This window comes from Emydura macquarii, unplaced genomic scaffold (genome assembly GCF_026122565.2).
Source record: "Emydura macquarii macquarii isolate MOO-44397 ecotype Brisbane River unplaced genomic scaffold, CSIRO-AGI_Emac_v2 contig_2924, whole genome shotgun sequence".
NCBI lineage: Eukaryota > Metazoa > Chordata > Testudines > Chelidae > Emydura > Emydura macquarii.
The window spans coordinates 1,547,723-1,567,393 of NW_027133061.1; the positions used below are offsets into that span (position 1 = coordinate 1,547,723).

General features: G+C 54.8%; 1 protein-coding gene across 2 annotated transcripts in view; it reads left to right on the forward strand.

Moving 5' to 3' along the window:
• LMNA (lamin A/C) overlaps window positions 1–19,121 on the forward strand; it is a 108,654-nt gene extending 89,533 nt beyond the window's left edge. For both annotated transcript variants that reach the window (XM_067569397.1, XM_067569399.1), the window contains exons 3-13: window positions 2,894–3,050; window positions 3,868–3,993; window positions 5,487–5,657; window positions 6,311–6,436; window positions 7,309–7,529; window positions 8,267–8,471; window positions 9,701–9,808; window positions 10,540–10,659; window positions 10,945–11,040; window positions 14,826–15,092; window positions 17,178–19,121. In XM_067569397.1, coding sequence (XP_067425498.1) covers window positions 2,894–3,050; window positions 3,868–3,993; window positions 5,487–5,657; window positions 6,311–6,436; window positions 7,309–7,529; window positions 8,267–8,471; window positions 9,701–9,808; window positions 10,540–10,659; window positions 10,945–11,040; window positions 14,826–15,092; window positions 17,178–17,204 — 1,624 coding nt within the window. In that variant the 3' untranslated portion in view covers window positions 17,205–19,121. The remainder of the gene's footprint in view (window positions 1–2,893; window positions 3,051–3,867; window positions 3,994–5,486; window positions 5,658–6,310; window positions 6,437–7,308; window positions 7,530–8,266; window positions 8,472–9,700; window positions 9,809–10,539; window positions 10,660–10,944; window positions 11,041–14,825; window positions 15,093–17,177) is intronic.
• Window positions 19,122–19,671: the final 550 nt, after the last annotated feature.

Here is a 19,671-nt window from a genome sequence, read left to right on the forward strand (position 1 = left end):
TGTGGAGGGAAACAATTGAGCAATTGGAAAGCCAGGGTCCTAGGGTGGAATCTCAAATTTTGCCAAAATGCCCAGAAGGCAAGAAATCCCAATTTCTGTGTGGCCACAGATGCAGATAAAGAAACACCTAAAAAGTTCTCTTATACTCTACAGTGAGTAATACCACGTAGCAGCATTTCCCATCGCTTTACAAACATAACAGCTCCTGTCCTCAAAGGATTTCGAAGCATTTCACAAATGCCAATTAAGCCTCACAATGCTGGTGCAAGGTGGAGAAACTGAGGCCAAGGAAGGGAACATACCGCACCGAAGGCTGCGCAGCTGGGAATAGAACCCCGCAGCCCGGGTGCAAGACGACTTGTGGTGATCGTCCCCCCGTGCAGAGTTGGGGAATAGAACCCCGGAGTCCTGAGCCTCAGCCTCTGGCCGACATCCTAGCATTCCCCCATCTGCGAGCTGGATTTTTCTCCTAATGGAATCTGTGTCAAATTCATTCTAGCTCTGTCCTTCGGCAGATGTGTGACTCTGGGGAGTTAGCGGGGATAGCAAGTGACAGCAAGGGCAGCAGACAGCTGACCCGCCAGTATCTGGCTCTCTCTCTCCAGGCCTCGTGTGGAATGTACAATGGGAGGGACCTGAAGCGGTCTCTGCCGGCAGCTCTGACGGGTGGCCCTTATGACGCAGTCCAGTGACCACCCACGTGAGGGCGTGCGTGATGTGTTTACATGACTGTGCCAGAAGAGATCTAAACCAGGAATCCTCCCTTCAGCACAGACTCTGCCGGCATGAATCCATCTGCCCAGCCCTCCTCAGGAGAAGGAGCAAAACGAATAGGGCTTGCGAAGGTCTCAGCAGTTTAGATTCCAAGTGAGGATGTTTTTGAGGGTCCGTTCCTCTCCTTTATGCCTGCGCATTGCCGGGCCTTGCTTGGATTGATAGAGATGAGAAGAGACCACTTGGATTTCCTTATTTTAAGTAGATCTTCATCCCGAAGCGTCGTCTGTTACTAGTCCCAGCACTTCCCTCCACCCGTGTCTCCTTTGTTTAGACTGTAAGCTCTGTGGGGCAGAGACTCTCTCACTGTGTGTGTGCAGCGCCTAGCACTGTGGCGCCATGATCTCAGTTAGGGCCTGAACACATTACCGTAAATACACTAAGGTAAATAGCTACCCACAGAAAAGCGCGAGGGAGGAGATGTTAACTTCAGAGAACTTGAGGGGTAGAGTTGTCCTCCCCTCCCATGCTGTGATTCTGTGTGGAGTCAATGTCCATCTGAAACGGGTTTATTTACCAACCTCTCTACAGATCTAAACAGGCTTCCATACCGCATGTGTTCAGCTTTGTCTTCTGTTGTATGCCAGGGATCAGCCCCACTTGGAGATACGTGCAGCACACAGCAACCTCTAGTGGGTACATAATATATTGCAAGCCAAACATATCACACCCACCAACCAGGGCAGGAATACTGTGTTTTGCCTGGCACTTAAGTCTGGTTTTAAATGTCCCAAGCAATGGGGCTTGTGTTGCTTCTTGTGGAAGACTAATCTGTCGTCTTGCTAGGAGGCATTTCCTGATGATCAGTCTGCAGCTTCGTTCTCCTTCATCTCTGCCCTCCTCAGAACACCCTGAATCACTCCCTTTCCTTCCTAGGTGTATATATCTTTCAAATACCCCCACACCTTTAGGGCCAAGCTGTGAATACTTCTACTGTGAATTTCCTGGTCGTTCCTTCTCAATCAGTCCCTTAATAACCGCTGTCTAAGGTCTTCATTTACAGAAGCAGCTGGGGATTTTTGGGTACCTAGATTTTTCGTTTTTTGAAAGGGGATCGCCTTTCCAAAAGAGCAGAGCACTGTCCCTTTGGAAATCAGGTGCCTTCCTGGTGTCTCATCTGGCACCCAAAACCACTAGCCACCAAAACGTTTAGGCCCAAATTCCCCCCCCCCCCTCACCTTTTTCTATCCCTCGTACATGTCACGTTTCTGAAATGTTCTGTGGATCCAAGACATCTTCAGGAGGTAGCGTGGAGTAAGGAGGTTGCTTGCTTTGTCAGGTATTTGAGGCAGGGACTATCTTTTTGCTGTGGGTCTGATCAGCGCCGAGCACCGGGGGATCCTGGTCCGTGACTGGGATGCCTACATGTCACCACGATATAGATGATAAGTGCCAATGACACAGCACTGGCTCCAGCGTTCTGAGATGGAGGCTGGTAATGGGGCGGTTGTGTGTGCGTGTTTTCCTTCGGATGTGCTGTAAAAGGGATCATTGCGTTGATTCCTCAGGGAGCCGCTTGCCAGTTCATACGTCGGCATGTGTTTAATTTTTAAACATCCACACGCCGCTCTGAATCACCATCCAATAAACACCAGCAGGGCTGGGCCAATAAACCAGCCCGTAACATGGGATGTATCACACGCTGCTTTCACGGCTGATCACCCGGCAATGTGTGTAATGGGCAGCTGGGAGATGAAAGAGACCCAGGCCCCCTCTGTACAGGGGATATTTGTAGCAGGGTAGCAATGCCAGGTGGCGCAAAGTGGAACTGCTGCATCAGTGTGAATTGGGGCTAGTTCCCATGTCAGTTCCCTGGTTTGAAGCATCACAACCTGCTCTGATGCAAAACCACTCCTGCCTCTGCAGATCCCAAGTCAGGGACACGGTAGCTGAGTAATCCAGGAGAAAGGGGGCAGTGACTGGGCAGTCAGAACCTGTTCTGTGGCTACATGAAGCACCCGGGCTGTCAGTCTGGCATCTCCCACTGATGTGAAATTCACCGGGACTGTTGGGATCGGGCTCTGAGCTCTCCCCTGGGGGTGGAGGGGTGTTTGGAGCCAGGGGTTGTGCTCTGGGCCTCTCATTTGCTCACCGGAGCTGTCTGTTGGCTGTGTTCCAGGAATGGCAAGAAGGAAGGAGACCTCCTGGCCGCTCAGGCTCGCCTCAAGGACCTGGAGGCCCTGCTCAACAGCAAGGAGGCCGCGCTCACCACCGCCCTGGGGGAGAAGAGGAACCTGGAGAACGAAGTCCGGGAGCTGAGGGCGCAAGTGGCCAAGGTGAGCAGCCGGTCCTGACTCTTGTCCCTGGCTGCCCTGGGGTGCCTCGCGGCACCAGAGACCCTGGCATTCCCCGCGCACATCCTGCCCCGCCTGCTGAGAAATGGGACTCTGCAGCTCTGGGCAATTAATGGTTTCAGCTAGGTTCGAGCTAGGGAGCTAACCCCAGGCGGGGTGGTGGGCAGGCCAGGCCGCCCTCTCCTCTGAGGATCACCTGGGAGGGGCACAGCCACGGGGTTTGATCAGTGTCCGGGGGGAGCCGGGAAGGCTCCAGTTTCAGTCACGCCCTTACCACTGATTTGTGAGCTCTGGAATCGCTTTGCTGATGGGAGAGGCGAGGCTGGAGCATTGGCTGCTTCCTGTTGCAGAGGGGGACGAATGCAGCTGGCCCGGGAACTGGCTGTGCCGATTGCCAGCCCTGGTCCCTTTTGCCGCCCTTGGCAAGCTGGGAAATGCCCAGCCCAGCCCTGTCAAGTCACCCAAACTGGCCTGGAGACTCCGGATTCAGAGGGCCCTCTGCTGGGGTCCTGAGCAGCTGTCACAGTCTTGTGGACAGGGAGAGACACTGACCTGCGGGATGGGGGAGTGGATTTGACAGGCATGATTTCTGTATATGGGGGAGGGGAGAATTGATGGGTTTAGCTCTGATCTGGTTCATGCAAATGATGCAATGCATATGTACGATATGCAAATCGTGATCACTGTTTGCATAAAGTCTCCAGGCTCAGCAGCCACCCGCCTAGGGACCTCGCTCGAGACCTGTCTGCTGGGTCTGCAAATCTCCATCTAACTGCGCTCACTTTCCCCTCTCCCCCAGCTGGAAGCAGCCCTGAGCGAGGTGAAGAAGCAGCTCCAGGACGAGATGCTGCGTCGGGTGGATGCCGAGAACCGTCTGCAGACGCTGAAGGAAGAACTCGACTTCCAGAAGAGCATTTACAGTGAGGTGAGCGGGGCCAAGCTGCCTCTGAGCGAAGCCCCCCCACAACATAGACCCTCGGTGCCACCTCATCACTGTCCAGGCCTATGGTTTATCACTGTGCCCTGAGCACGGGTCATGCCAGTGACCTCGGCAACAGAGAACTCGAGGTGAGGTGTGCTGGCGGTGTCAGCTCAGCTGAGGACAGGCAGGGGATCCATTTAGCACCATTCACAAAGCCCCACCTAGCTTCTGGGGAGATGGTTCCCAGTAGCACATCGGTGAGAGCCTGGGACATAAGGTAAAGACCAATCCAGAGGCAAGATAATGTAATGGTTAGTGTTACGGGATCAGGAGCCAGGACTGCTAGGTTCTATTCCCGGCCCTGCCACTGACTTTTTGTGTCACGTTCATTAAGTCACTTCCCTTCTCAGTTTGCCCATCGGTAAGTTGGGGCTCTTACCTGCCTTGTAGATTGGCTTGGCAGAATATTTTCTTTTTTTTAAAAAAATGTAGCTGGATAATATCAATGTTTATTTGATATCTATTTGGTATCTATTTTTAAATTGTCAGAGTTGTGGGGAATTGGGAAATTGGGGGTGGGGAGGATCTAGACAATTATTTAATGACAGCAGACCCTGAGATTCCAAGAGTTAAATCTTCATACCCACTAAAACACAAATTGTCAACATCACGTCAAAATATACAAACTACATGTCCTTCAATCAAACTTCAATAAGTTCTCAAGCAGCATTTTTCTCATGTTGCCTAGCTGTAAATTTCGATGATCATCAATGGAAATATTTTTCATTGGTTGTGTATGGGGTGAAATCGACATTTACCGATACAAGTCTCAGAGCCGGTCTACACTTAACACGCTGCATTGACACAGCTGCATCATAAAGCTTAAGTGAAGATGCTGCTTCGCCGATCGGAGAAAGCTCTCTCATTGGTGTAGTTAATCCACCTCCCCGGGTGGCGGTAGCTAGGTGGATGGGAGAAGATCTGGTGCACTGAGGCCTGGTCTACCTGAGGAAATTAGGTCGCCTTAACTACGTTGCTTAGGGGTGTGAAAAATCCATGCCCCTGAGCGGTGTAGTTAAGATGACCTAAGTCCCCAGGTAGACGGCGCTAAGTTGACGGAAGAATTCTTCCATCGACCTCGCTGCTGCCTCTCTGGGAGGTGGATTAGCAGCGCGGACGGGAGAAGGGGAGGTAAGTCTACACTTGAAGTGCTACAGTGGCCTAGCTGTGCCGCTGTAGCATTTCAAGGCTAGACAAGCCCTGAGAATCAAGCGCCAGTTTCTGGGACATGAAGTTACGCACAGAGCAATTCCGGCCTGAGCGTGGCTCGGTGCAACTCGCGCCTAGGGGGCAGGTGACTCCCAGCCGACGCCGGAGCGGGTCCCACCAGTTAGGCTAACAGCTGGTTGCTGCCCGGTGCCAGTGAGCTCCATCTCTGGGACCCATGGCTCACATTCCCCTCCCCTTACTGCTGTGGCCCTCCCCTCCTCCCCCAGGAACTTCGCGAGACCAAGCGTCGCCACGAGACCCGCTTGGTGGAGATCGACAACGGCCGCCAGCGGGAGTTTGAGAGCAAGCTGGCCGATGCCCTCCAGGACATGCGGGCCCAGCACGAAGCCCAGGTCAGACTGTACAAGGAGGAGCTGGAGAAGACCTACGGCTCCAAGGTAACACGCTGCCCGTGTGCAGGGTGGGCCGGTGGCTTAGACACGGGACGGGGAGCCGGGACGCCTGGGTTCTGTTCCTGCCTCTGCCACTGACATTCTCTGTGGCTTTGAGCAAGTCACTTCAACCCAGATTTTCACCAGCTGCCCTGATCTCCAGGGGTTCAGCTCGCAGCACACGGGGTCTGACTTTCTGAGACCTCCCCGCCAGGTGAAATCCAGGAGGAATCAGGCCGAGCTGGCAAAGCGGCTAAAGCGGGACCCAGGAAAGTAGGGCCCACTTGTGAAAATGTCAGGGGCCCTTTCCTCTCTTTGGGCCCTGATTTCCCCAGCTGTAAAATGGAGAGAACCCTTAGTACCAGCCTCCCAGAGGGGGCCGTGGAGCTAAATCAGCGCCTGAAGGGCAGATTCAGAGCCTCTGATGGAAGCTGACTCAGAGGCAGGGGTTTTTAAAGCCCTGGTCTAGATCCCGCCATTGATCCTCTGCTGAGCAGCACCGTCGGTGCAATTGTCCCCCGTGAGGGGCTGATGGAGGTGACTGGCCCCTCCCAGGACCGTTCGCTCCCTCCACAATGGGATATCGGGAGGAAGCTGCCTGGTAGGGAGCCTGGGCCGCTCCTCTGCAGTGCTAACCCCTCCTGGTCTTTGGGTTGCAGCTGGAGAACGCCAAGCAGTCGGCGGAGAGGAACAGCAACCTGGTGGGCGCCGCCCACGAGGAACTGCAGCAGTCGAGGATCCGCATCGACAGCCTGTCGGCCCAGCTCAGCCAGCTGCAGAAGCAGGTGAGCAGGAGACGCCGGCGAGAGCGTTGCCCAGCTGTCTGCCCCCTCCTCCCACTGGTTCCCCCATGTGGCTGCCCCAGGCCTTTGCTCCAGAACCAAGCTGAGCGCCCGTCAAGGGGCGAGCTCCCTTTAGTACATAAAAGGCCCCTTTGATCAGTGCCAGGTGCTGCCCTGTAGCCACGGTGCTGGGCAGCGAGGGAGGGAGCCTTGAAATGTGCGTTTGCCTGCGGCACCCACCTGGGGGCAAACCAGGGGGCTGCCTGCATCACTGCTGGCCTCACCCGCCAGCTCAGTCTTAAACCGCCCGCAACGTGCGTTAAAAGAACTAGGGAGGGGGCAGACCGGGCGCTCTGGCTCTGGGCCCCGTAGCATCCTGGGGATGGGAGACGCTCAAGGGCCCAATTCTCCACTGGCTGCAGTTCTATCAGCACCTCTGTACGCCGGAAGAAGAGCTGACCCTGCCTCTCCAGTTCCGATCCTGCCCCGGCAGCTCCAGCCCGGCTCCAGGTGCCATAGGGCCTCTTGTCCATTTCCACTCGGGACGCAGCTGGACGTCTCTCTCGGGGGCCACAAACTGGCAGGACTTTGCCAGGGCCAGACCCTGGCCCTGATTCTGCACCCTGAGCCGAACTCTGAATACGCTTAGGGCCAACGGGCTCGTGGGCCTGATCCAAACCCACTGATGCTATAGGCCGCCACTGACTGGTCTAGTTACAGTCCGGGCGGTGTAAGGGCTCAGTGGACCCTGGACGTCCACCCCAAGAGAAGGCGATGTGTGTGTCTCTAAGGTGCCAATGGGCCTGGTAGCGAGGGGCACCCTCTGCTGTGCTCCGCCTCACCCCCTTCCTCTGGTGTCTCCTCTCTGCTTCCAGCTGTCTGCCAAGGAGTCGAAGCTGCGCGACCTGGAGGACGCGCTGGCCCGGGAGCGGGAGAGCAGCCGGCGCATCCTGGCCGACAAGGAGCGGGAGATGGCCGACATGCGGGCCAGGATGCAGCAGCAGCTGGATGAGTACCAGGAGCTGCTGGACATCAAGCTGGCCCTGGACATGGAGATCCACGCCTACCGCAAGCTGCTGGAGGGAGAGGAGGAGAGGTGGGTGCAGAGAAAGGCTCCTTGATGGGCTGGGGGCATCATACCTGAAGGTGAGGGAGGAGCCTGTTGGGGGCGTGGCCAAGGAGGGCAGGGGAGGAGCCTACTGGGTGCGTGGCCAAGGAGAGGTGGGGAGGAGCCTGCTGGAGGCGTGGCCAAGGAGAGGTGGGGAGGAGCCTGTTGGGGGCGTGGCCAAGGAGAGCTGGGGAGGAGCCTGCTGGAGGCATGCGCCAAGGAGGTGGGGAGGAGCCTGCTGGGGGCGTGGCCAAGGAGAGGTGGGGAGGAGCCTGCTGGGGGCGTGGCCAAGGAGGGGTGGGGAGGAGCCTGCTGGGGGTTTGAGAAGGGGAGCTGGTTCCTGCCGCTCCAGGCAGGGATTATCGTAACACCCCCGACGTGTGTGGAACTGCCGGTCCTGGAGGCTGAGCTCCCTCTGTGGGGAACAGGCAACATCCCACCTATGAGCCTCCCCGCCCCACTGCTCAGCCGCCACAGCCAGGTCAGCCCTAGGCCTATCTTCTGAGAGGTTGGGGGGACACTGTGGGGCGGGATTTTGCGATGGAGACGTGTCCTTCAGGGACACCTTGTGGGTTGGTGGCCTCTCTCTGCAGGTCACCAAGCAACCATAAGATGGTGTTCCCTTTGTCGCTCCTGACTGGGCCTGGATCAGAGCCGGTGCCCTAACGGGTCCAGGCCCTGATTCCCACCCAGCCCACATTCACTCCCTCTCGCTTTCTCCCAAGGCTGAGGCTGTCTCCCAGCCCCACCTCCCAGAAGGGGGGCTCCAGGATTCACTCCACCACGCCGGGCTCCTCCAAGAAGAGAAAGCTGGAGGACGGGGAGCGCCGGACCAGCTTCTCCCAACACGCGAGGACCAGCGGCCGCGTGGCCGTGGAAGAGGTTGACTTGGAAGGGAAATTTGTCCGCCTCAGGAACAAGTCCAACGAGGTAGATTTCGTGGTGGTGATGCTGGTCGTGCCTAAGCAGGGTCAGGATGAGTCAGTGGCTGGAAGGGAAACCGCCATAGTTCTTGGAGTGTCCTTCCCCTTGGGTCAGCCCTAAACCCACTGGGCAGACAAAGGGCGCTGTGATTTTTGTATGAGACATAAAATGTAGGGCCAAATCCTAATGTAAATCGGTGTTGCTCTAATCAGTGCGCGGTTGGACAGTTGCTGTGTCCCACCCCAGACGTGGCTGCATTTCAGCTGCTGTAGTGTGCGGCTTGCACGTTGCTTTGGGATGCTGTAGAACGAAAGGCAACATAGGCGGGTCGCTGACTTTGTTCGGTCTGATACTCGCTTCCAGGATCTGCTAGGACAACGGTTCCCAGCCTGGGCTGCGGGACCCCCTTGGTGGGGGGTGGGGGGGCCACGCCAAAGATTACAGGGGGTCCAGGAGGCTTCAGTAATATAGAGGTCATTTAGCCCCCCGAGCTCCGCGCCGGCCAGAGCGGAGGAGCAGTCCCCCCTTCCCCAGACCCACACCGGCTAGGCACCCGTTTCTCTGTGATTCTAGGGGTTATATGTCTTTATGGCCAGTGAGGTGGCAGGTGTTTTACCTAGGGTTAACCAGTGGGGCTTTCGCTCCCTGTGCTAGAAGAGAGCAAAGATCTCCTAGGCCGTCCCATCGGGTGAATCGAGCAGGCGCAAAGCTCTGACTCCTTCAGAATCAGGCCTCGCATGAGCAATGCCTAGCTTTATCTAGCACTTCTCATCAGCAGATCACGAAGCGCTTTGCGACGAGGCCAGTATCATCATTCCCCTTTTACAAAAGGGGAAACTAAAGTGACTTCCCCAAGGTCACAGGGGAGACTGGGGTCAGAGCTGGGAATTGAACCCGGGTCTCCTGAGTCGCCGTCCAGGGCTCTCGCGACTCGGCCATGCTGTCTGCGTAGTGCCGAGAGCTCCAATGGACGTCAGGGCCCCACTGTACTGGATCAGTCCCTGCCCCCAAAATCTTTGTGAATATAGGCAAGACAGACAAAGGTAGAGGAAGGAGATACAAGCAGAAGATGGGGAAACTGAGGCAAAGGGAGGTGCTGTGACTTGCTAAAGGTCAGGGGGGTGTGGCTGGATCCCAGCTCAGTCCCTCGACCCCAGGACCGGTAGCCCCAGGACGACTAAACCGGAACAACTTTGAAGGTCAGTTTCTCAAGGCCTCTGCCTTCTGGTTCACAGGACCAGGCGATGGGGAACTGGCAGATCAAGCGTCAGAATGGAGACGAAGCTCCCCTCAGCTACCGCTTCCCTCCCAAGTTCACCCTGAAGGCCGGCCAGGTGGTGACGGTGAGTCACAAACTGCCCTAGGGCTGAGGAAGGGTTAACGCCCTGAGGAACTGATGCACCCTTCCCCGTTTGCAGTTGTCACCATAGAGTCGCCCCCGGGGTGATAGAGCCGTGGGGGGTCCCCCCTCTCCTGAAAAACAGAGCAAACCCCAGCAAACGCCTCTCACCCCCCCGGCTCCCCCTCCGGGATTGCAGTTCCTGGGGCTCCAGTTCTAGCTGGGATGGGGGAGGGACTTGATCTCCCCTTCACCTGCAGGGAACTGGCCCCCGTCAGCTCAGAACGGCAGGAATCGCCCCACAGCGAAGCTCTTGGGGGATTCTCGCTGTCGGGGACTTGAAGTGGGCCTCGGTTTTGATGTCTTAAACTCCAAGTCACCAGCTTAGGGATGAGCAGACGCCTGATATGCAGCACCGGGCTCTGCCGTCTGGATTCATAACCTCCCTCTGGTTTTCTCAGCCCTTTTTTCATTCAGCCGTTCCTTGCAGCTTAGCTAGTAGCGAAACTGTCCCCCGTCCAACACGGGGGTTTGAACCTGGAACCTACAGCACTGAAAGCGGGAGCCTCTCTAATTTGAGTTATTGGAGCAGTTCCTGTGGGTAGCGGCTGTAGTAGACTCTTATCCTCTTACGTGGAGCAGCCGCTAGACCGGGGCAAAGACCCACGTGGGGCGTTAGGCTTAGGCTGGTGCTGCCGGCACGGGGTGCTACCGATCTCTGTGTGTTCCTTTCAGATCTGGGCTTCTGGAGCCGGTGCCACCCATAGCCCTCCCACCGATATGGTGTGGAAGGCCCAGAGCTCCTGGGGGTCTGGAGATAGCCTGCGTACCGCCCTGATCAACTCCGGCGGAGAGGTGAGGCTCCTGCCCCGGTGGTGGGGTGGGGAGAGTGGCCGCTAAGGGGGATCGATGCCTTGCGGCAAGACGCTCCAGCCGGATGCCAGAGCGGGACGGGTAAGGGGTGGAGGGTGAAAGTGACGCGCAGGCTGGCGGGGTCGGGTCTGATTCTCCCTCGTGTGTTGTCGTTGTTGGCGGGCCGGGAGTCGACTAGGGTGATCTTTCAACCCGAGCCACAGAGCGAAGGGGAGGGGTGTCAGCAGGCGTAGCGGCCCCCTGACTTTGCCCTTCATCCCTTTGCAGGAGGTGGCCATGAGGAAGCTGGTGCGCACGGTGATCATCAACGACGACGATGAGGATGACGATGATGAAGTCAACGTCCACCACCGTCACCACCATGTGAGTGTCGGGCTCTGTCGGGGACAGGCAGCGGGATGCGGTGGGTGGGGGGACCCGAGACCTGGTTCTGCCACTGGCATGCAGGGTGATCTCAGGCAAGTCTTCACCTGCTGATTGATGCATGGATCCTGCACCTCCCAGGATCAGACCCGGGGGAACAGGGAACTGAGGTGCCGGAGGGAGGGGCCCTGTCACTTATCTGTCTGGAAACCAACCAACCGTAGTCTCAGGGAAGCAAACTGCTATCCAGCAACTGCAACAGCAACGTGGAGACGCTCCCAGTGCCTGCATCGATGGACCAAGTTGACAGAGTGGGACGTGGGTTCGTTTGGAGCATCTCGAACAAATGGGCTGTGCTCATCCCCGTGGAGGAGTGGCAGAATAAGCTTCCACGCTGGAACGGTGAAGATCAGCTCTGCAGCCCAGCCCGTAGCCTGGAGCAGGCAGGGTTTCGTCTGGAGGATGATGTGGGTGTTAGTAGAAACCGAGCTGTAGCGAGGGCTGCGCTGATATCCTCCGCTTTGCAAGGTCGCAGCTGACTGCTGAAACGCATCCAAAGATGCTGGTGGCTGCTGTGGTTTCAGCCTCCCTCCCCCCCTCCCCACGTTCTTGGATTCGTGTTTTCCTCCCTGCAGAGTTGAAGGTGTCCTTCCTACTCTGACAGATGGCTTCCTGACACAGAGAATGGGCTGGTGCCCTATCAGAAGCGTGTTCTTCTGTTCTCTCCCATACAACGTCCTCTATCGAAATGGGCATGAGACAGAGGCACCTCTGGCGCGTATCAGACAGGAGAAGATCGAGGGCTCCTCCTGTAGGAGATTCTGCAAAGGAACAATTGCAAAGAAGGTCCCTGTTTCCTCCGCGCTGTACACAGTAACTCCGCTTAGGGGCTGGTGCCAGATGCAGCTCTCAGCAGCTTTCGTTGGCGCAGCTGGGCATGTATCATGCGTGATCAACTTTTATTTTCCATTGCTTTGGATCCGAACAACCGTGTTAGGATGAATGCTGATCAGCCCTAGAGAAACGAGCCAGGATCTCCAGCCGGCCGGAGCTTCCCATTTGTTTTGGGCACTGAATTCCTTCCTGGAGTGAGCGTCCTATGTAAAAGCAGCTTCATTCAGCCCAGGTTGGGTCCTTGACAGCGGGGATGTTAGCTGTTTAAGACGGCCTTGGCCAGGCCAATCTCCATCTTAGCCATCAGAGGCAGGGCTGAGGAATGGCCTGGCTAGTTGGGTGCTAGCTGTAGGCAAATCACTAATGACACGGCCCTTGATGACGTCAGAGCACTGAATTGTCCACACTATTGGTGCAGAAGAACCAGGCATGACAAGGAGAGGAAGCAAGCAACAGATCTGACTCCAAACTGGCCACGTTTCCTTACCTAGCGTGGTCATGCCACTGCTGAGTACCCATCTGGGTAGGCCTGACTCAAAACCCCAGCACCCCGATACCATGGGGATGGGCTCACGCTAAGACCCGGCGTGGAACAGACTCCAAGCCTTCCTTCCTGTCCCTGAACGCTCAGCAGGTCAGAATCCATCTCCGATCACCCCACCGTGGTCCGACATCTGGAGTGGTCCAAAGTGCGACTAACTCAGCTCAGGGACTGCGCCACTTAATTACGTTTTAGGTGATCGTGATGTGAAATGTGAATGCCGGGCATCTGGTTCCTGGGGTGCTGGTCCCCTAGGTACAAAGGAACTTAAGGGAGACACGATTCCCTTCTTGCTACAAAAGGGCAGCTCCTGGCACCGCTAGTGGGAGTCACGCGCGTGCGTGACGAGAGGGAGCAGCACCGCTGCTAAGACAGACTGCAGGAGGGCCCATGTGTCCCGCCGGCAGCTATTTCGAGGGTCCCTGTTTGCCCACCCCAGGTGTGAGTTGCTTCCTTTGCCTTCGGTAGGAATTTGTCCATTCCAGAGGTTCTCAATCTCTGCCCTACGCTGACCACCATTAGCCGGTGCCCCAGACCCCCACATTCAGCAATACGGGGATGACAGGGAGGTCACGTCCCCCAGATCAAGAACTCCGCCCCATACACCTCTTTTGTTTTATTCAGGTTCTTCTAATGTGCCCATCACCGTGGTCTCAGGGCCCTGTGGCTTGTGGGCCTCCTGCAATGGCAGAGCATCTGCTGGGGTGCGACGTCCCAAAATCATAGAATCATAGAATCATAGAATATTAGAGTTGGAAGGGACCTCAGGAGGTCATCTAGTCCAACCCCCTGCTCAAAGCAGGACTAACCTCTGCTATATCATCCCAACCAGGGCTTTGTCAAGCCGCAGCTTAAAAACCTCTAAGGATGGAGATTCCACCACCTCCCTAGGTAACCCATTCCAGTGCTTCACCACCCTCCTAGTAAAAAACTTTTTCCTAATGTCCAACCTAGACCTCCCTCCCTGCAACTTGAGACCGTTGCTCCTTGTTCTGTCATCTGCCACCACCGAGAACAGCCTAGCCCCATCCTCCCTAGAACCCCCTTTCAGGTAGTTAAAGGCCGCTATCAAATCCCCCCTCACTCTTCTCTTTTGCAGACTAAACAAGCCCAGTTCCCTCAGCCTCTCCTCATAAGTCCTGTGCTCCAGCCCCCTAATCATTTTTGTTGCCCTCCGCTGGACTCTCTCCAACTTGTCCACATCCTTTTTGTATTGGGGGGCCCAAAACTGGACACAATATTCTAAATGCGGCCTCACCAATGCCGAATAGAGGGGAATAATCACTTCCCGTGACCTGCTAGCAATGCCCCTCCTAATGCAGCCCAATATGCCATTGGCCTTCTTGACAACCAGGGCACACTGCTGACTCATATCCAGCTTTTTATCCACTGTTACCCCCAGGTCCTTTTCTGCAGAGCTGCTGCCCAGCTCGTCGGTCCCCAGTCTATAGCTGTGCATGGGATTCTTTCTTCCTAAGTGGAGGACTCTGCACTTTTCTTTGTTGAACCTCATTAGATTTCTTTTGGCCCAATCCTCCAGTTTGTTTAGGTCACTCTGTATCCTATCCCTACCTTGCAGGGTATCTACCACTCCCCCCAGCTTAGTGTCGTCCGCAAACTTGCTGAGGGTGCAATCTACCCCATCCTCCAGATCATTAATAAAGATGTTGAACAAAACCGGCCCCAGGACCGACCCCTGGGGAACTCCGCTTGTGACCGGTTGCCAGCTAGACATGGAGCCATTGATCACTACTCGTTGAGCCCTATGCTCTAGCCAGTTCACTATCCATTTTATAGTCCATTCATCCAACCCATACTTCTTTAACTTGCTGATAAGAATACTGTGAGAAACCGTATCAAAAGCTTTGCTAAAGTCAAGGTATATCACATCCACCGCCTTCCCCACATCCACAGAGCCAGTCACCTCATCATAGAAAGCAATCAGGTTGGTCAGGCATGACTTTCCCTTGGTGAATCCGTGTTGACTGTTCCTGATCACCTGATGCCGGTCACAGGGCTAGGCTGGGTGTAGGACAGGCATAGTCCAGCCCTGGCGGGGCGAGGAGGTTCTGGGCCAGCTCCGATGCCTGTCTGAAAACAGGAAAGGCCAATTCCTCCTCTCGGGGACCCCTCCACAGCCCTGGGACTCCTGCCAGGCGGGGCGGGTGTAGCGTGAGAGCAGCCTTACGCCTCTGCCTCCTTGGAGTGCTCATTAAACCCTCGCGCTGACTCCGCTGGGCCTAAAATCTGTTCCACTCCGGTCTCCTTGGGGGGGGGGGGGGTCTCAGGCCCTGGAAGAAGCTCCATCAGGTACTGAAGCCTTTTTGTTTCTATTTCGACCCCTCCCCAGGCCCACTGCAGCGGTTCAGGCGATCCCGGCGAGTACAACCTGCGTTCCCGCACCGTGGTGTGCGGCACCTGTGGCCAGCCGGCCGAGAAAGCCGGCGGGGCACAGAACGCCGCAGCCGGCTCCATGTCCTCAGAATCGTCTGCTTCTAGCCTGACAATCACCCGCGGCTACCGCTCCCTCGGGGGCACCGGTGGAGGCAGCAGCGGCCTTGGAGAAAACCTGGTGACCAGGTCCTACATCCTGGGTAACTCCAACCCACGCAGTCAGGTCAGTGCAGGAGGAACGGCCCCTCTCTCTGGCGCAAGGGGACCAAAGGGGGCTCCAGGTAGCCAGGGGTCTAAGCGCGGTCCGAGCTCTAGGCTAATGAATCTCGCTCATCTGAAGGTCCCGGTGGAAATATCAGTCGGTGGGTCCCCATTGTAACTCGGTTCTTCCTCCTGCCCACGGGCGAGGGCCCGCTCTGTGTCCGGATCGAAGGGCTCTCCCCCCGCGATAAACCAAAATCCAGCTCTCTCCTCTCGCAGATCCTTTGCAGGAAGCACGAGTCGTGTGAGATTGGGGGTCTGGCGAAGGCGCCTCGGCCTGCGGATCTGAGTTGGACAGATTGCGAAATGGTCTAACTGGATTCACTGACCCAGATTTCGCTTCCCCACATGTCCCCTGGGCTGTTTTACTGGCCAGTCAGGTGGCCAGGGGCTCAGATCTCCAGGGCCGGCTGCTAGCCAAGTTTACAAATTAAAAGTCTCCCTACCTCCAAGCCAGCCGCTGAGGATCCCGCTGGCAGCGTCGCCACAGCAGAGCCAGGAGCTGTGGTTCCTATTTTAACATTAGCAGCAACCCTGAAATGGGGGCAAAACCTGCACCAAAGACTCAACTGGCTCAGCTCGTCTGAGCGAGAAACCCACTCCTAGCTCCTGGGAGGAGCCCTCTTAACCCTGCCTCTCCCTCCTAGCTCTGACAGGGAGGGTCTTTACATTCTCTTCCATCTCCCGTGCGGGGCTCCTTTCCTGGCTCTCCCCTTCTCTCCGTCTCCTGACTGCTGCTCCCCTTCTGACACGCAGTTACCCACATCTTCCCACGCCCCCCACGGCTGCCTCCTGGCGGCCTTCTCTTGACTCAACCCATGGCCCTGTCCAGGCTTCCTTGAGCTGAACGTCTGTGATGGAAGGTGCTTCTCTTAGGGCAAGTGGTTAGAGCCTCCCTCCTGAAAAATACCGAAATGCATCCGTCCCCCCTCCCCGTCTCAGGACCCAGTCCTGGCATCAGGCTTCCAGCCTTAGTGCTAAGAACAAAAATTCAGTAGGGACTGGAGGAACACATGGGTCCTATCACCTACTCTGTCCATGTCTCGCTGCATGACTCTGGGCAAGTCACTTAGCTTCTCTGTGCCTCAGTTTCCCAGCTGTACCGTCGGTTTGATGGCCCTGACCTGCTTCCCAGGAGACTGGGGAGGTTTAATTCATTCATGTTTGTAAAGTAGATTGACGCTATTGGATGACATCTGCCAGGGAAGTGTTGTATGGGTGGTGTGTTACTGCTCATGCTGTAACAGCAGAGTACAGGAGAACTCTGTTTATCCAACCCCCCGTTATCTGGCTCTCCTGTTAACGAACAACCAGCAAATCGCACCAGAAGCAGCTGATCTCTCCTGTGGCCGCTAGATGGCGACACAGCCTTGAGCGTGCCCATTCTCCAGATTTTGCAAATTTCTGATGATCTCATCTGGCCCCGGGCCCAGTCAGATCAGATAACTGGGGTTCTGCTGTATTTATAAGAGTCCTGTGCTAAATAATACTGCTTCGACCAATGAAGTATTTATAATACTCCAGAACTAAATAACTTGTAGTGACTGAATATTGTAATATTCCACCATTAGATCGTTAGTAGTAATATTTTACTAGTTAGTATTCTTTTGTTAGATTAACACTATTCTAATCTACGACCGGTAATTCTGAGACTACTTAGTGTGATAGATGCTCCATCTATAAAGTGGGAGGAGTGATATTATTTGATTATAGAGCACTGTGTGATATGGATGAAAAGCACTAATTATTATTAATAATGATTTGCATTACGGTAGCACCTAGAAACTCTCACTCATGGACCAGAACCTATGGTGCTAGGTGCTGTACAAATTCAAACAAAAAGATGGTCTCTGCCCCAAAGGGTCACAATCTAAAATAGGAGCTGAGTATTTTAAAATACCTATAGGATTATTCCAATACTCGAATGCTATTAAGTAATTACAGTAGTACTTAGCAATAGATTTTCTTGATGGCTATTGCTGTTCCCCTTTATTAACTGAAGCAAACAGACATTAATATTAATTTATTTTTTCTTTTCTCCCTCCAGGCTCTGCAAAACTGCAGCATCATGTAACCAGCAGAGGGCACGGTCCTTGCTTACAACCTGCCATATCATGCTATTTTCCCCCAAAGCAAGAGAACCATTTTTTCCCCTTTTCAAAACAAAGGGGTTTTTTTTTGTTTTTTTTTTTCTACGGCAGAAATTTTATATATATAGATATATATAAAAATGCTAAAATATGCTTTGATTTTTTTTAAAGAAAAAAATCTATTTCTATAAAAAAAAAAATTAGCTTTTCAGCTTCAAAATTTTTTAAAAACTAAAACCCAAAGAGGTGGGAGACTTGTGGTTACCAAAAAAAATAGAAAAAAAAAAAGATTGTAGTTTAATAGCTCTCTAGATGTATTTTTTTGCCAAAGCTTTTTATATAGGACTAGACGCTGTAAAGCCATCAGAGCTGAAATGCTGATTGTTGCTTCCCAGGGGCCATATCTCTATCAGAACCATGTGATACCATTGCACTTAGGCCCACAATCCTTTAGAAAGAGGATCACGTCAGGCCTGATTCTCATATACGCTAAGGCCCTCTTACGTCGCTCTCACGGTGGGAAGGGGCCTTAAAGTGGAGGGACCCGTAACTTACGCCCGCTGTAGAAGATGCCAAAAAAAAGGACCTTGGTGCATTTCATCCATTGAGCCTGATTCTCATTGACAGCACTGTCAGCTTCAGATTCTGTTTAATCGCATGGGGGCATTATCTTAAAAGATTTCCTTTTGTCCCATTTCCTCTGCTTATTTGCCATTCCCCCACGAGCTGCCGCACTGCTCTAGCCATGGGAGACACTGCTGGGTGTAGATCTCGTACTGTACCGTTCTTATTCGATGACATTTCTTTTTCTTTTTTTAAAGGCAGCCAAGTTGTGCCTTAAAAGGTGATGCTGATCGGTTGAGCTTAATCAGAGAGGGAGACAAAAGAGGAGTGAGGAGAGCTGTTTAGAGAGCTGGCTAGCACAGGATCCAGTTTAGAGACCAAGGACGGAGCAATCGGGGAAACGGAAAGAGACAGTTTCTGAACGTGCTTCTTTCAAGCCTGGGACCAGATGTCGATGCCAGCCCCGAGCAGAGCGACCTTTAAGGTTGCCAGGAGGCTGAGCAAAGCAGGCTGGGTTGTGGGGTTTGTTCCGGGAGCCACGTGCTCGGCTGGTGTGAAGTCTGCCTGCCCCTTGTTATCTTAGCAGGCCCGACTGACACGAGCTGAGGCCGTGGCCCTGTGGGATTAAGGCTGCACTAGCTGCTGCTTCTCCAGCGCGGGTCTGCTCCTGCGTCCTGCCCGACTCCTTCTGCTGATTGCAGGATCAGACCCCAAGTCCACTAAGGAATAGGGGGCTCATCTGGTTTGCAGGAGGACGAGTCTCCTTCCCACTCTGTGTTACGCTAACTGATTTGGTTTGGAGGTCTGTCTGAGCCCGGGGTGGACAGAAGGCCGGCCCCTCCAGTCCATTAGCCCTCTTGTGCTCAGTGGCTTTTGTTTTTGGGTGCGGCACTGCTTGTGGAAGCCCGCCGCACACCCCTCCTCTGTCCTAGCCGGGTGGGGGAGCCGAGGGCAGCTCAGAGTAGAATCAGTGTAGAGTTGTCCAGCCCACGCTTTGTTGGCAAAAGTGTTACCCTTTTCTTTTGGTGCAAAAATCCAACACTAAAATAAAACCACCCCAGTCCCGGGATCTATAGATCTTATTCTCCTGGAGACGCTACCACTGGCCAAGGCTTGTACCCACGACAGCGCCCGTCCTCTGCCCCACCACCTCCCTTTCAGCGTCAGCCACCTCGATCCGCTGTGCCGGGGGCCGCTCTCTCCTCTGCGGGGGTCGTCCCGGCTTTGTCGCTGTTCAGGTTTGGTCGCTGTAGGTGGATCTGGCAAGACCTTGCATTGTTAAGTGGAAATGTTACGTTTCTGTTTTTCAAAATCAATACACCAGAGACCCTAACCCAGCCTGTGTCCTCTCGTTATTTCAGCTGCAGTTTGAAATGCATGGGGCGCCTCTAACAACCCTCCCGCAAAGGGGGGACTGGGAGAACACCTTGGTTGTCACAGTTCAGGGCAACTGCACTTGTATTCCCCCTCCCCATGGTCCAGCACGGGCACCCACTGCAGGCGCCAGGCTCCTCGGCCGTTGTCTGTCTTGGGTAGAGACCCACGTCTCTCTCCCTCCTGACTGGGGTATATCCAGGCCCCACAGCTCCCCGATACAGGTTCTGCTCTGGCACATTGTTTTAAGAGTCCTCATAAGTGCATGACACTTCTCAGGGTTTACATTAGTCCTGCCTCCCCCTGGAGAAGTCACAGCCAATCGCACAATAACACCACAACATTTGCATTGCTAACACAACGAACCCCTACGATACTGAATCCGGTAAGGTTTGTCCAGGAAATTGCCATCTCTGTCGCACGGCTCTCTTTGGCGGGGCACAAAACTGCATGGATTTCAACTCCCCAGTAAAACTTGACGCCTCCTATGCCAGGGTCCGCCATCCGCCCCCA